Source organism: Phyllobates terribilis, unplaced genomic scaffold (genome assembly GCF_046119375.1).
Source record: "Phyllobates terribilis strain yellow unplaced genomic scaffold, ASM4611937v1 Scaffold_9__5_contigs__length_417890890, whole genome shotgun sequence".
In the NCBI taxonomy this organism is placed as follows: domain Eukaryota; kingdom Metazoa; phylum Chordata; class Amphibia; order Anura; family Dendrobatidae; genus Phyllobates; species Phyllobates terribilis.
This window is the reverse complement of record NW_027362769.1, coordinates 302,956,834-302,971,623: the sequence shown is the minus strand read 5'-3', so window position 1 is coordinate 302,971,623 and position 14,790 is coordinate 302,956,834. Positions and strand designations below refer to the sequence as shown.

The 14,790-nt window shown below is 45.8% G+C and overlaps 1 protein-coding gene across 2 annotated transcripts in view; it reads left to right on the top strand.

Annotated features, from left to right (window-relative positions):
* The window catches only part of MRPL28 (mitochondrial ribosomal protein L28), a 33,121-nt gene extending 18,715 nt beyond the window's left edge, over positions 1–14,406 (top strand). For both annotated transcript variants that reach the window (XM_073645756.1, XM_073645757.1), the window contains exons 2-6: positions 5,149–5,438; positions 7,703–7,855; positions 12,990–13,124; positions 13,508–13,594; positions 13,908–14,406. In XM_073645756.1, the coding sequence (XP_073501857.1) occupies positions 5,151–5,438; positions 7,703–7,855; positions 12,990–13,124; positions 13,508–13,594; positions 13,908–14,006 (762 nt within the window). In that variant the 5' untranslated portion in view covers positions 5,149–5,150 and the 3' untranslated portion in view covers positions 14,007–14,406. The remainder of the gene's footprint in view (positions 1–5,148; positions 5,439–7,702; positions 7,856–12,989; positions 13,125–13,507; positions 13,595–13,907) is intronic.
* Positions 14,407–14,790: the final 384 nt, after the last annotated feature.

Here is a 14,790-nt window from a genome sequence, read left to right as displayed (position 1 = left end):
TGCCGTGCTGGGAGGGTGACGTGTATGTGGGGTATAATGACGCCGGGCTAGGAGGGTGACGTGTATGTGGGGTATAATAGTGCCGTGCTGGGAGGGTGACGTGTATGTGGGGTATAATGACGCCGTGCTGGGAGGGTGACGTGTATATGGGGTATAATGACGCCGGGCTGGGAGGGTGACGTGTATGTGGGGTATAATAGTGCCGTGCTGAGAGGGTGACGTGTATGTGGGGTATAATGACGCCGTGCTGGGAGGGTGACGTGTATGTGGGGTATAATGACGCCGGGCTAGGAGGGTGACGTGTATGTGGGGTATAATAGTGCCGTGCTGGGAGGGTGACGTGTATGTGGGGTATAATAGTGCCGTGCTGGGAGGGTGACGTGTATGTGGGGTATAATAGTGCCGTGCTGGGAGGGTGACGTGTATGTGGGGTTTAGTGACGCCGTGCTGGGAGGGTGACGTGTATGTGGGGTATAATAGTGCCATGCTGGGAGGGTGACGTGTATGTGGGGTATAATGGCGCCGTGCTGGGAGGGGGATGTGTATGTGGGGTATAATGGCGCCGGGCTGGGAGGGGGATGTGTATGTGGGGTATAATAGTGCCGTGCTGGGAGGGTGACGTGTATGTGGGGTATAATAGTGCCGTGCTGGGAGGGTGACGTGTATGTGGGGTATAATGACGCCGGGCTGGGAGGGTGACGTGTATGTGGGGTATAATAGTGCCGTGCTGGGAGGGTGACGTGTATGTGGGGTTTAGTGACGCCGTGCTGGGAGGGTGACGTGTATGTGGGGTATAATAGTGCCATGCTGGGAGGGTGACGTGTATGTGGGGTATAATGGCGCCGTGCTGGGAGGGGGATGTGTATGTGGGGTATAATGGCGCCGGGCTGGGAGGGGGATGTGTATGTGGGGTATAATAGTGCCGTGCTGGGAGGGTGACGTGTATGTGGGGTATAATAGTGCCGTGCTGGGAGGGTGACGTGTATGTGGGGTATAATGACGCCGGGCTGGGAGGGTGACGTGTATGTGGGGTATAATAGTGCCGGGCTGGGAGGGTGACGTGTTTGTGGGGTATAATGACGCCGTGCTGGGAGGGTGACGTGTATGTGGGGTATAATAGTGACGCCGTGCTGGGAGGGTGACGTGTATGTGGGGTATAATAGTGCCTTGCTGGGAGGGTGATGTGTATGTGGGGTATAATGACGCCGGGCTAGGAGGGTGACATGTATGTGGGGTATAATAGTGCCGTGCTGGGAGGGTGACGTGTATGTGGGGTATAATAGTGCCTTGCTGGGAGGGTGATGTGTATGTGGGGTATAATGACGCCGGGCTAGGAGGGTGATGTGTATGTGGGGTATAATAGTGCCGTGCTGGGAGGGTGACGTGTATGTGGGGTATAATAGTGCCGTGCTGGGAGGGTGACGTGTATGTGGGGTATAGTGACGCCGTGCTGGGAGGGTGACGTGTATGTGGGGTATAATAGTGCCGTGCTGGGAGGGTGACGTGTTTGTGGGGTATAAGGACGCCGTGCTGGGAGGGTGACGTGTATGTGGGGTATAAGGACGCCGTGCTGGGAGGGTGACGTGTATGTGGGGTATAAGGACGCCGTGCTGGGAGGGTGACGTGTATGTGGGGTATAATAGTGCCGTGCTGGGAGGGTGACGTGTATGTGGGGTATAATAACGCTGTGCTGGGAGGATGACGTGTATGTGGGGTAGAATAGTGCCGTGCCGTGCTGGGACGGTGACGTGTATGTGGGGTATAATGACGCCGTGCTGGGAGGGTGACGTGTATGTGGGGTATAATGACGCGGTGCTGGGAGGGTGACGTGTATGTGGGGTATAATAGTGCCGTGCTGGGAGGGTGACGTGTATGTGGGGTATAATAGTGCCGTGCTGGGAGGGTGACGTGTATGTGGGGTATAGTGACGCCGTGCTGGGAGGGTGACGTGTATGTGGGGTATAATAGTGCCGTGCTGGGAGGGTGACGTGTTTGTGGGGTATAAGGACGCCGTGCTGGGAGGGTGACGTGTATGTGGGGTATAATGACGCGGTGCTGGGAGGGTGACGTGTATGTGGGGTATAATAGTGCCGTGCTGGGAGGGTGACGTGTATGTGGGCTATAATAGTGACGCCGTGCTGGGAGGGTGACGTGTATGTGGGGTATAATGACACCGTGCTGGGAGGGTAACGTGTATGTGGGGTATAATGTCACCGTGCTGGGAGGTTGACGTGTATGTGGGGTATAAGGACGCCGTGCTGGGAGGGTGACGTGTATGTGGGGTATAATAGTGCCGTGCTGGGAGGGTGACGTGTATGTGGGGTATAATGGTGCAGTGCTGGGAGGATGACGTGTATGTGGGGTAGAATAGTGCCGTGCCGTGCTGGGACGGTGACGTGTATGTGGGGTATAGTGACGCTGTGCTGGGAGGGTGACGTGTATGTGGGGTATATAGACGCCGTGCTGGGAGGGTGACATGTATGTGGAGTATAATAGTGCCGTGCTGGGAGTGTGACGTGTATGTGGGGTATAATAGCGCCGTGCTGGGAGGGTGACGTGTATGTGGGCTATAATGACACCGTGCTGGGAGGGTGACGTGTATGTGGGCTATAATGACACCGTGCTGGGAGGGTGACGTGTATGTGGGGTATAAGGACGCCGTGCTGGGAGGGTGACGTGTATGTGGGGTATAATAGTGCCGTGCTGGGAGGGTGACGTGTATGTGGGGTATAATAGTGCCGTGCTGGGAGGGTGACGTGTATGTGGGGTATAATAACGCTGTGCTGGGAGGGTGACGTGTATGTGGGGTATATAGACGCCGTGCTGGGAGGGTGACGTGTATGTGGAGTATAATAGTGCCGTGCTGGGAGGGTGACGTGTATGTGGGGTATAATAGTGCCGTGCTGGGAGGGTGACGTGTATGTGGGGTATAAAGACGCCGTGCTGGGAGGGTGACGTGTATGTGGGGTATAAAGACGCCGTGCTGGGAGGGTGACGTGTATGTGGGGTATAGTGACGCCGTGCTGGGAGGGTGACGTGTATGTGGGGTATAGTGACGCCGTGCTGGGAGGGTGACATGTATGTGGGGTATAGTGACGCCGTGCTGGGAGGGTGACGTGTATGTGGAGTATAATAGTGCCGTGCTGGGAGGGTGACGTGTATGTGGGGTATAATGACACCGGGCTAGGAGGGTGACGTGTATGTGGGGTATAATAGTGCCGTGCTGGGAGGGTGACGTGTATGTGGGGTATAATAGTGCCGTGCTGGGAGGGTGACGTGTATGTGGGGTATAATGACACCGGGCTAGGAGGGTGACGTGTATGTGGGGTATAATAGTGCCGTGCTGGGAGGGTGACGTGTATGTGGGGTATAATAGTGCCGTGCTGGGAGGGTGACGTGTATGTGGGGTATAATAGTGCCGTGCTGGGAGGGTGACGTGTATGTGGGGTTTAGTGACGCCGTGCTGGGAGGGTGACGTGTATGTGGGGTATAATAGTGCCATGCTGGGAGGGTGACGTGTATGTGGGGTATAATGGCGCCGTGCTGGGAGGGGGATGTGTATGTGGGGTATAATGGCGCCGGGCTGGGAGGGGGATGTGTATGTGGGGTATAATAGTGCCGTGCTGGGAGGGTGACGTGTATGTGGGGTATAATAGTGCCGTGCTGGGAGGGTGACGTGTATGTGGGGTATAATAGTGACGCCGTGCTGGGAGGGTGACGTGTATGTGGGGTATAATAGTGACGCCGTGCTGGGAGGGTGACGTGTATGTGGGGTATAATGACGCCGGTCTGGGAGGGTGATGCAGAAATCAATTTCTACATCTACCCTGTTGACGGCGTCTTTCGGAATCGCGCTGCACTTTGGTGATATCTGAGTGCAGAGCGATGTTTCACACTCACCCATAGGCTTGTATTGGTGTGTGCCATCTGAATTTCGCATGCAATTGCAGCATGCTGCTTTTTTTTTTTGTCCGATCTCGATCCGGAGATGAAAAATAACGCATATGAGCACAGAATCATAGTTTAACGTTGGACCGAATGCAATCTGATTTTTTTTTTTTTCTGGATTGCATTTGACCAATTTAATCAAAAGTGAGAGTGAGCCCAAACAGGGATAAAAGTTCTCCCGTCTGCAGATCAGTGTGGATCACTTCAGTCGGAGCTCCACTGATCATCAAGTTATCACCTACTCTATGGATAGGTGATGACTTGTTTTCACTGTACAGCCTCTTTAACTGCTGCTCAGTTACTATCAATTGCATAATAACAAGAACCCTGACATATGGTCTCAACTACAGACAAAAATTAGGAAGTCCACTGCTTTTAGGGCAGAGACTGTGCCTTATGAATGACTATATGGCGGCACACAGTACCTCTGGCTAATGTGAAACCTGACAGCTTACAGAATTACTATGTGCTCAGAACTGCTACACAATCTATTTTAATGAGGTACTGGGTGGTAAGAGGAACTCTAATTAGTAATAAACCATTTTCCTAAGAGAAAAAGTAATATTATACTAGTTGATTTGAGTGGATAGAAGATTGTCACATGGAAATGTAACAAGCTCCAATTGACACTCAATTTAGACAGATGTTCTTCCAGTGTAAAGGAGCAGCATCAAAATGGTATAAAATTTATATTAAAGACTATTCATATCCTTTCAATTAAGACTGTGAAGTACTTAAAGGGGTCATCCAGTAAAGATCAGTTATTATCTAGCCATAAGGTAGCTGATAACTTATAGATTGGTAGGGATCCAACCATTGGGATTGATGCCAATCGGCAGATCAGGGCATTTTTATCTATATTATTCCCGTTTAATATGCAGTGTCATGCTCGACTGCTGTTCGAACCATTCCTGGTGGGGCTGCCGAGCAATGCGCTTAACTTTTTCCGTTTTCACCATAGAGAATGAATAAAGTGGCGGTGGACATGTTAACTGCCAGTCCATTTTAACTCAGGGTAAGGTGGATAAAAGTGCCCTGTTCTGCTGATTGGTGTGAGTCCCAGCATTCAAACAACCTACAATCACTTGTTCTGTGCATAGGTGATAACTTATCTTCACTGGAAAACCCTCATTCAGATTCCAGAAGTAATTTGATTCTAATTCTATATTTTTCTGTCGTTTCTTTGTGCCATGTAACCAGTGATGCCTCTTCATAAGTATCCACCTGCCATCTGGAAATCCCTGAAGCTGAAGGAAGGTATTTATGCTCGCCTGCCGGCACATTATCTGAAGTCTCTGAATGACACAGAGAAGCCCACTCCAGTACATTGGAGGCCACACGGGTTAAAGTGTAGAGTAAACCCCAAGACAGGACAGCGAGAACGTGTTCAGGACGTCCCAGTCCTGCCCTACTTTCCTCCTGAGGCTGATGAAGGACTTTGGGGTGGAGAAGGCTGGATTAATGGCTTTCGATATGCCAATAATGATAAGGTGAGACCTTTCACAGTCACCACACCCATGTTGTCACCCATAACCGATATGTCTATTAAAACAAATATACTATCAAGTTTACCTATTAAAGGTATAGATGTATTGTTAGTGGGTGAAAACTCTTTCCAGTGTGGAGGTCTGCTAAAGCTGTCCACACTCATTAGGCAGTAAGTTGATGGTTGAATAAATGATCATCTGGTAAACCATTGCTATGCAGACCCAACCATACACGTGTTAAGCTGTGAAGGATGTATAATAATCAATGAATGATGGTTGTGGACTAATGATAATCAGTCTCGAATGTGAATTGCCACTGACTTTTTTTTTTCAGATATTTGTCATCAGTTGATTAAAACTATTTATCATTAAACAATTGTTTGGGTTTAAATTGTTCATTTACATCAACTTTAGAAAGAGGAGGTGGTCTCATCCTGACCATTTATTACATGGTTCTCCATTTAAATGTCTGCCAGTTAATACTGCATTTACCTTATAACATTGAGACAGACATGTACGGTCATCTAATCGTTGGGGCAGCTTGTTTTATGTTGTGGTGAGACAACATTTTTAACTACTTCCATACATGTAATATACCTACAGATAGATATACAACAATAATGCAAATCAAATTATGGCAAATTTTGTTAATTATTAAAGCAAAGAATAAGATAGGAAATAAACAGATGGGTTTAAAAGGTAGGGGACAATGAGCTGAATTGCACAGTGCTGGTTATCAATACAAGTTCATATACCAAAGACAAATAAGTAAATTCAATCAATCAACTAGAGTAGGCATAATGCTGTACATATGTCATAAATCTAATTAATATCATAATAAAATATGTCATGTTTAATCAATTCATAAATATGAATAACTAAAGTGACAGTGCACAACTAATAACTATGCAAAAATAGATCATAAATAAAGCATATATGTCCACAATGAGGTATAGTTGGTCATGAAGGTACATTGACTGCTAAAGTGACGGTGCATAATAAATTGTATTATACCAAAAGTGGTAAGTATCATATGATAGGATACAAGTTACATACCGCAGGCCAGAACTGTGAAATGTCCACACTACCTGGTCCCAACGCGCGTTTCCTCTTCTGGGCTTTGACGAGGGATGTTTGCAATGGGGCCTTGGTGTGGCCGGGGGCCAATAGGGGCAAGGAGGTACATGGCAACAGCTGTCATGAGCCGAGGATCGTCATGCATTGTAGGCATATATGCTTTATTTATGATCTATTTTTGTATATTTATTAGTTGTGCACTGTCACTTTACTTATTTATATTTCTGAATTGATTGAACCCAACATATTTTATTATGATATTGAGTAGATTCATGTCATATGTACAGAATTATGCCTACTCTAGTTGATTTGATTAAATTTACTTATTTGTCTTTGGTATATGAACTTGTATTGATAACCAGCACTATGCGATTCAGCTCATTGTCCCCTACCTTTTAAACCCATCTGTTTATGTATTTCCTATCTTATTCTTTGTTTTAATAATTAATAAAATTTGCCATAATTTGATCTGTATTGTGTATCTATCTGTAGGTATATTAGTATTTAATGGTCACACAACATAAGCTAGTATGTAATTTCTTTTGGATTAAAACACTTCCAGACAAGTGACTTGCATGTACATCACAAGTTGGGTGTACTTGGTTCAGAAGATTAGTCTGCTCCATCTACAGTGGGTGCAGGCTGTGTGATACAGCTCACACCCAAAACCTAGTGCTGATCATGACGCGGTTAATGCCAAACACAGTGTCCAAATTGTCACACAGAGGGGAGGTCCTCTTCTGTCACTCAAGTCGCTTACCGTTCCCCTGTCCCCGGGGGCCCTGGTGTCAGTTAGTTTTGTACTCCTTGCTCAAAAGACAAAATCTATAATGCTGAGTATTGCAGTATATTGTGCCAGCAATCAAGTCCCCTTATGAAATTGCAGTTTTTTTCCTCAGTCTTCCCCCACATGTACATTATAAGCTGAATTAAATGGTGGCATTCAAAATTACAACTTTTCCAGCAGAAAAATAATCCCTCATATAGCTGAAGTGATGGAAAAATAAGTTTCTCCTGGAAGACATAGAAGTGAAAAATTGACTTGGAGAGAAGGGGTTAAACAATTGATGAATTTCGAGAGTGGATGTTCAGAAAGATACAACAAAGGTTATAAAGTGTAGTGTGAGGAGAAGGCAAGTGGCACAATAGTAATGTTTCCCTTTCTCTCCTTTTGTTTCCTTATTTTATAGCTTTCTGCAAGAGTTAAGAAACTTTGGAGGCCTCAGCTCTTTGCCCGGCAGCTGTACAGTGAGATTCTGGACAAAACATTTCCCATTACTGTTACAATGAGGGCTCTGGATCTTATCGATGCAGCTTATGGTTTCGATTTTTATATCCTAAAGGTAAGTAACAATGCTGAGTAACTGCCCATACATTTACACACATCTATAATATAACAGGAGATGCGTGTCTCTGTCTGAAGCCTCTATAGACTGCGCATGCGCGACGCGCAGTCTGGCTCCAGATAGAATCACGCATCCAGCCGTTACAGGTAAGAGGAGTGTATGGCGCCAGAGATCGCGGTATGTGTAGACACTGAACGCATAGCACGATCTCCGGCGCCATACTTACCTGACCGGGAGGAGCGTTGCCGCGGCGCCTCCTCGCTGGAGACCGGGGGCGGAGTGAGGCGTTGGATCGGCGCGTGCGCATAGCGCTATCCGGAGCCATTTTACTGAAGACACATTTTCAGTGTGTCTTCAGCAAAATGGCACCAGACAGCGCGGTGCTCCGGCGCCGCACTCCTCCCCCGGCCTCCGGCAGAACAGAACGCAGCAGCGCTGGAGCACAGAGAAGAAAGGTGAGTATAACTGTTTATTTTTTGTACGTGTGTACAGTGTGAAAGGGATGAGGGGGGCCACGCATACCAGGATTGGGGGTTGAGGGAGCGTGGGCCACGTATACCAGGATAGGGGGGTGAGGACACGATTGGGGCAGCACATATACCAGGATAGGGGGCAGCACATATACCAGGATAGGGGGTCGGGACAGGATGGGGGCAGCACATATACCAGGATAGGGGGTGGGGACAGGATGGGGGCAGCACATATACCAGGATAGGGGGTGGGGACAGGATGGGGGCAGCACATATACCAGGATAGGGGGTGGGGACAGGATGGGGGCAGCACATATACCAGGATAGGGGGTGGGGACAGGATGGGGGCAGCACATATACCAGGATAGGGGGTGGGGACAGGATGGGGGCAGCACATATACCAGGATAGAGGGTGGGGACAGGATGGGGGCAGCACATATACCAGGATAGGGGGTGGGGACAGGATGGGGGCAGCACATATACCAGGATAGGGGGTGGGGACAGGATGGGGGCAGCACATACCAGCATGGGAGACCATATACCAATAAAATGCTCGCCACCCGGGCGTAGAACTTGTTCAATAGCTAGTGATGATAATGAAAGTTGTACGTCACAAATGGAAAATGCATAGCCTTCTAATGTATGGTGAGATATGGGCACTTATAGGAGAGTTCATTGTTGATAAGCCTATGAACCATTCATCATATGAATATGCTGTGTTCACACTTCTATATGAGGACTTTATATTTTATTGTAAAAAAAAAACAAAACGCGTCCCTAAGATCCAGTAAGACACACACAATTCTTGCAGAAACGATTCAGCGAGAACCATGAATACATGCTTATTTATAAAACAGCATTGATATCCGCACCTTACTTATAATAAATATTATCTTCACAGTGCATGTATTAAAATACTGATCGCACTCTCCTTCCATTCCCAGCACCATTCCAGTTATCTTCTGCACCACAGGACTAGCCGGCTAACACAGCATCTTGTGTGGGTCAGAAGTCACTAGTCACTTTCTAATTGTAAGTTAATGAGGAGCTTGATGTAAATCTTATAAATTTACAATAAATAAGGGACTTCAGATTAAAAGGTGCTGTGTGAGCTGGGTAGTCAGAACTGTTGTCACGTGGTTCAGAAGAGGACTTGATTGATACTGGGAATTGGAGAAGAGGGTAAGTGTTTTAATACATTTCTAAGGAGATAATAAAGAAAAATCGCTCTGGAGTGCTACTTTAACCATTTCACCCCCGAACCTGTTTTCACCTTACCGACAAGACAACATTTTACAGTTCTGACCAGTGTCACTTTGTGGTAATGACACTTCAACAGATCCCACTGATTCTGAGATTGTACTTTTGTTAGTAGTAAATTAAGGTCAATATTTTTGCATTTATTTGTGAAAATATTGTGCTTCTGGAGACACGTACTCTTAAATTGCTCTCATCACTACAGAAATGCTAAATGTGGTTTAGGTACACTGTGGGGCTCAGAAGGGAGGGTTGGATTTGGGAGTGCTGAATTTCTTTTGGGGGGCGAAGAGCAATAGCGCTTTTCCATAGCCTTTGTCTTACCAGTAACGTGGAAGCCCCCTATATTTCCATTGACATTTGGCAGACCGGAGTGGGGGCTTTTTTTGTTGATTGAGTTGAAGCTTTTATTGGGAACATTTACATAACATTTGGGATCACATTTATCCTGCACTCTACACTGAGCACTTACATCCGGTTATCCATCTAAATCTTTGAATTACGTGATTTAGTTGAAACACTCGACGGATACAATCACTATAATGAGGCACCAGAGTTACTCTGGACTCTGTCTGGCCACTGTTTAGCGGTGTCCTTTTCTTCAGAAGTGCACAAAACTCTGGCCAATGGGGCTTTTATGTACGCCTAAAAAGATGAATACTGCTGGATCACAGGCCAGACTGCGTCCACAGTGCCTCCATCTAACTCATTATAGGAAATCTTCTGCTGAATTACGTCTGAATCACGTATTTCTGAGATTTACATGGAAACCCGTGTAAGCACTCGGCATAGAGCACAGGATAAATGTGAGCCAAGCCTTACTGCAATCTTTGGGAGGCAGAATGAACAAATCAGCAGCAGGTGAAGAATTGGTTTTATTTATTTTTTACGACGTTCCTCGTGCGGTATAAGTGATTAGATGACTTTATTCTTTTAGTTGGTGCGACTACAGCGATACCAGATTTCTATAGTGTTTTTAAAAGAAAGAAGGGGAAAAAAAAACAAAAAAAAAACTTTCCATTATACTTTTCCTTTGATTTGTTCTACTCCTGATTTCGGCTTACAAATACTAATGTAAAATACTGACCAAATGCTCAACATGTGCACGTGGCATTACAGTGACAAAAGACTTTTAGACCACCCTCCTGGCATGGTCTAAACAGGCTACCATAGCTGGCAGACCTGGAAGTTGGACGACCTCGGGTTGCCATGAACGCCATCCGGACCTCGCGATGAACTCACGGAAGTGCCGATTGGACGGGAGAGGGAGCCCCCTCCTTCTCTCCACCTCCTAAATGTTGCGATCGATATGGATAGCGGCATTTAGGCGGTTAAACAGCCGGGGGGCGGTGGGGTCACCACTCCTGGTTGTGACAGTCGGGGCTCAGCTATCATGTAAGTCAAGTTCACAGTACCGATCACACGGGCATCGCTCCTGTGCCACGCACAATTGCCATGACGTACCTATATCTCATTGATTGGGACGGATAGGTACTTCAAGTGTCGTGAAAGGGTTAAAATAGCTTAAGTGTGCACGACAAGAGCCATGTTCCTGTAAGCTAGGTTTATGCATTCGTCTCTGATATATCATGTGGATATATTTATACATTAGCCCCAGAGAGGTCCTCGCAAAAAAAATAAATAAATAATAGAATTAGACTTACCGGTAATTCGGTTTCTAATAACCCACCACGACACCACACAGGAGGATGTAACCCCACCCTAATAGGGACAGGAAATACGAAGAGGTTTAAGTAGCCCCTCCCACATCCTCCCTCCTGTGTTATTACAAAGGACCACAAGAGTATAGATGCTTCAAATTAATTTTTATTTCTACTGACCAAGCTGTCTTAGAAACAATAAGCGAGGGGGAGGGAATTACCTGTGCTGTCGTGGTGGGTTATTAGAATTAGACTTACCGGTAATTCGGTTTCTATTTGCTCTAATAACCCCCCACGAGAGCACACAGTAGGTAAACCAAAGATATACTAGGGAGGGACAATAGCCTGAAGGACTGTCCTTCCAAAGGCTAAATCTCCAACAGACATTAGGTGAGGGCATAGGGAGAGCGACCGAGGCTAAGGAGGATTTGATCTCTTGATGTACAATCCCCTTTATCTTTTCCATTAAGGAAGGTTGTTCCTGCCTGATAATCTTCTCCGTACAGTCCTTGCATAGGGGCTTTCTATGGGAGGATGATGGTTTTGTTTTTTTTGTTTTGTTTTTTTTGTACAGAAGGTGACATCTGCGTGGCGGTTTAACTTTGTCTCCAGATGCAGGTTCCTTGTCCCCCTACAAGAGAGGGGAGAAGTAAAGGGGAGCTATAATCACTATTACCTGCATCTGGGAGATGGAGTACCAGTGCCATACTTACTGGGACCGGACCGGCGCTGGGCTCTACAGATGCAGAGCGAGAAGCTTCAATAGACATGGTTTTGTCCTACCTGCAGATGTTAGAGGGCTCCTCCCCCGGTGTCCAGGTGAAGACTTGTGATCACCGGCAGCATTACCGCTCTTTTTCCCCTTCGCTTCGGATGCGGTCCATAGTGGAACGCAAAACTGCTGGAAGTGACGTCATCATCCACCACACGGCGTGCCGACGTCACTTCCAGCACCGCGGCGTGCGCTCCGCATCCTGGAGCCGGCATCACCCGTGCATCCAGCGGGGGAGAGGAGGAAGAGATGGACCGGAGAGCTCAAAGAGGCCTCCGGTCAGAAGATCCTGCAGACCTTGCCCGAGAGCGCGGACTGCAGGAAGGGGTCCCGAATCCGGAGGAGACGGGAGCTGCGCCCTGAGGAGGAGTGGTAAAAGCGCTCGATCCTCCGCTGCCTGGCTAATAGCTTCCCCCAGTGCCTGTCGCCGCCCCAGCACACCGGGGATGACCTCTTCATCCCTGAACGGGACAGGAAATAACACAGGAGGGAGGATGTGGGAGGGGCTATTTACACCTCTTCTTATTTCCTGTCCCTATTAGGGTGGGGTTACATCCTCCTGTGTGTTGTTGTGGGGGGTTATTAGAGAAAAAAAAAAAGCACAAACTTGTGACCACCCACAGCTTAACCATATGATAATACAGACGGACTGGATCCTCTCTTCCTCAGTGCTATAATAGGTCATATGAACATATAACCTGCATCTATTGGGAGTTTTCTCCTACGTCCTGCTCAGGAATTCCAAGTAATAATCATAACCTATGTACATGGTGGGAATTCTAGATCCGTTACACAACTGGAACTGAATTGGAAAGTTGTGACTTGTTTCATTCACCTAGTGAATTATTACAGCTGTCTATCTGGATCTTATCATTGACCAAATTAACAAATTTTAAAACTAGAATTGGGTAAGATGAAATAAATGACGTATTCAGCGTAAATGAATTACTATTAATATCCACCTGTTATAGACCCCACAGAGGGATCTACACTCAAAACTGGGAATGGAATTTAAAAGGGCAATGCTGATGCGCCTGGCAAAGAAAGATCCAAGTCTTCACCCTGATGATCCCGTAAAGAGAGAACAGATTTATAACAAGTACAAGGTAGGCATTCTACTTCTTGAAATGATGAGACTGATCATACCGGATTTTTGTGTCTGCTCTTCAGGGGTTCAGCTTGGAGCCACTTGGCCTGATAGCAGATCAGCACAACTCCTCTTTCATGTTAGGTTTTATTGTAGCATTATAAAAAGCACTGTTGGGTAACTGACAGAGCATATAGCGGAGGAGTTTTATAATAATTACCGGAAAAGTGACAATGTCCCCATAATTGGTTGTTGGGGATATGTGCACTTTTCTGCATTTGTTATAAATCTCCCCTATTGTACATTGTTGAACTTATTATATAACCTAAAAGTTATGTAAATTATACCATTAGAGTCAACTCTTCATGGAAACGTTCATTATTTAATTTGTTAATCTACCAGGCATTTGAGATTCCACTGGAGGAAGCTGAGTGGGTTGGTTTAACCTTAAAAGAAGCTGTAGAAAAACAAAGGCTCTTAGAAAAGAAGGTGCGTACTCACAAGAAGATGGCTATGTGCTGTGTATCTGCATAATGCATGCCCTCCTTCACTTCTGGCCAGTGTTCTCTAGTATTTTGGCAGTCATATGATTTATCACTTTGTAGAATTGTTTAGGATTTCTATTCTACACACCGGTTACAATTCTAAATCAGAAAATGAGGCCACATTCATACGGAAATGTGCAGAAGTGCCTGCGATATAGTATTGTATTGTATTGTATAGCTGATAATCTGGTCCCATACAAACATTTCCGCATTAGTTTGGTGTCGGTATTATTAATTTTTTTTTTTTTGTCAATTAGGACCCAACTCCTGTGTTTAAAATTGCTGTAGAAGAGCTTATCCACAAACTTGCAGCTCAGAAACTAGAAGATCCAGCAAACAAACCGATCAAAGCCTAAGACTCTATTAATGGGGGACACCAAGCCTGAACTTTGCCATGAAGCGTTTTTTTTTTATTTTTTAATAGAGACTTTTAGGCTGGAAAGCCCCTCGGGAAGACCAGAACAATGTCTATCCACCATGATCAACTCTCTAGGACATATCTCCATTTCTGAGCACTTCCAGAAACGTCTATATACATAAGTGTGGTTTATACCAACAGTTCTGTGTTTTACTGTACGTTTAGAAGTCTATGATTGGATTACTTAAAATAATCCCAGAACTAACTAAAACTAATAAACTAGCCAACTGACCTTGAAGCCTCAGGCTGGTTTTCCTTTTTTATCATTTTCTATGCTTATTCCATTGATGTATATTTATTTTAAAGAAATCAAATAAAATATCTTTTGACAAATGTGACTTTTGGTAACGTATTTTGATAATCCATTTTCCTGCTGAAGGGTATGTACACGTGTTCAGTGTTTGCAACAGAAATGTCAGCAGCAAATAACTTGCGTGTTGGATGGAAAAATGGAAGCATTTTTGCAAGGGTTTTTTTCCTACATTCATTAGAATAGGTGAAAAATGCTGAAAGAATTAGCATGCTGTAGATTTCAAACTGCTTCAGATTTGCCTGAAAAAAAAAAAAATAAGCAACTTGTGCATGAGACTTCAGGAATCTCAATCACATTGCTGGCACTACAAAATCCTTTAGTTTTTGTGCCAAAACTGCAAGGAAAAACGCTGCAAATACTTACTTAACGTGTGCTCATCCCATAAGTGTATTTGCTGCAGACATTTGTG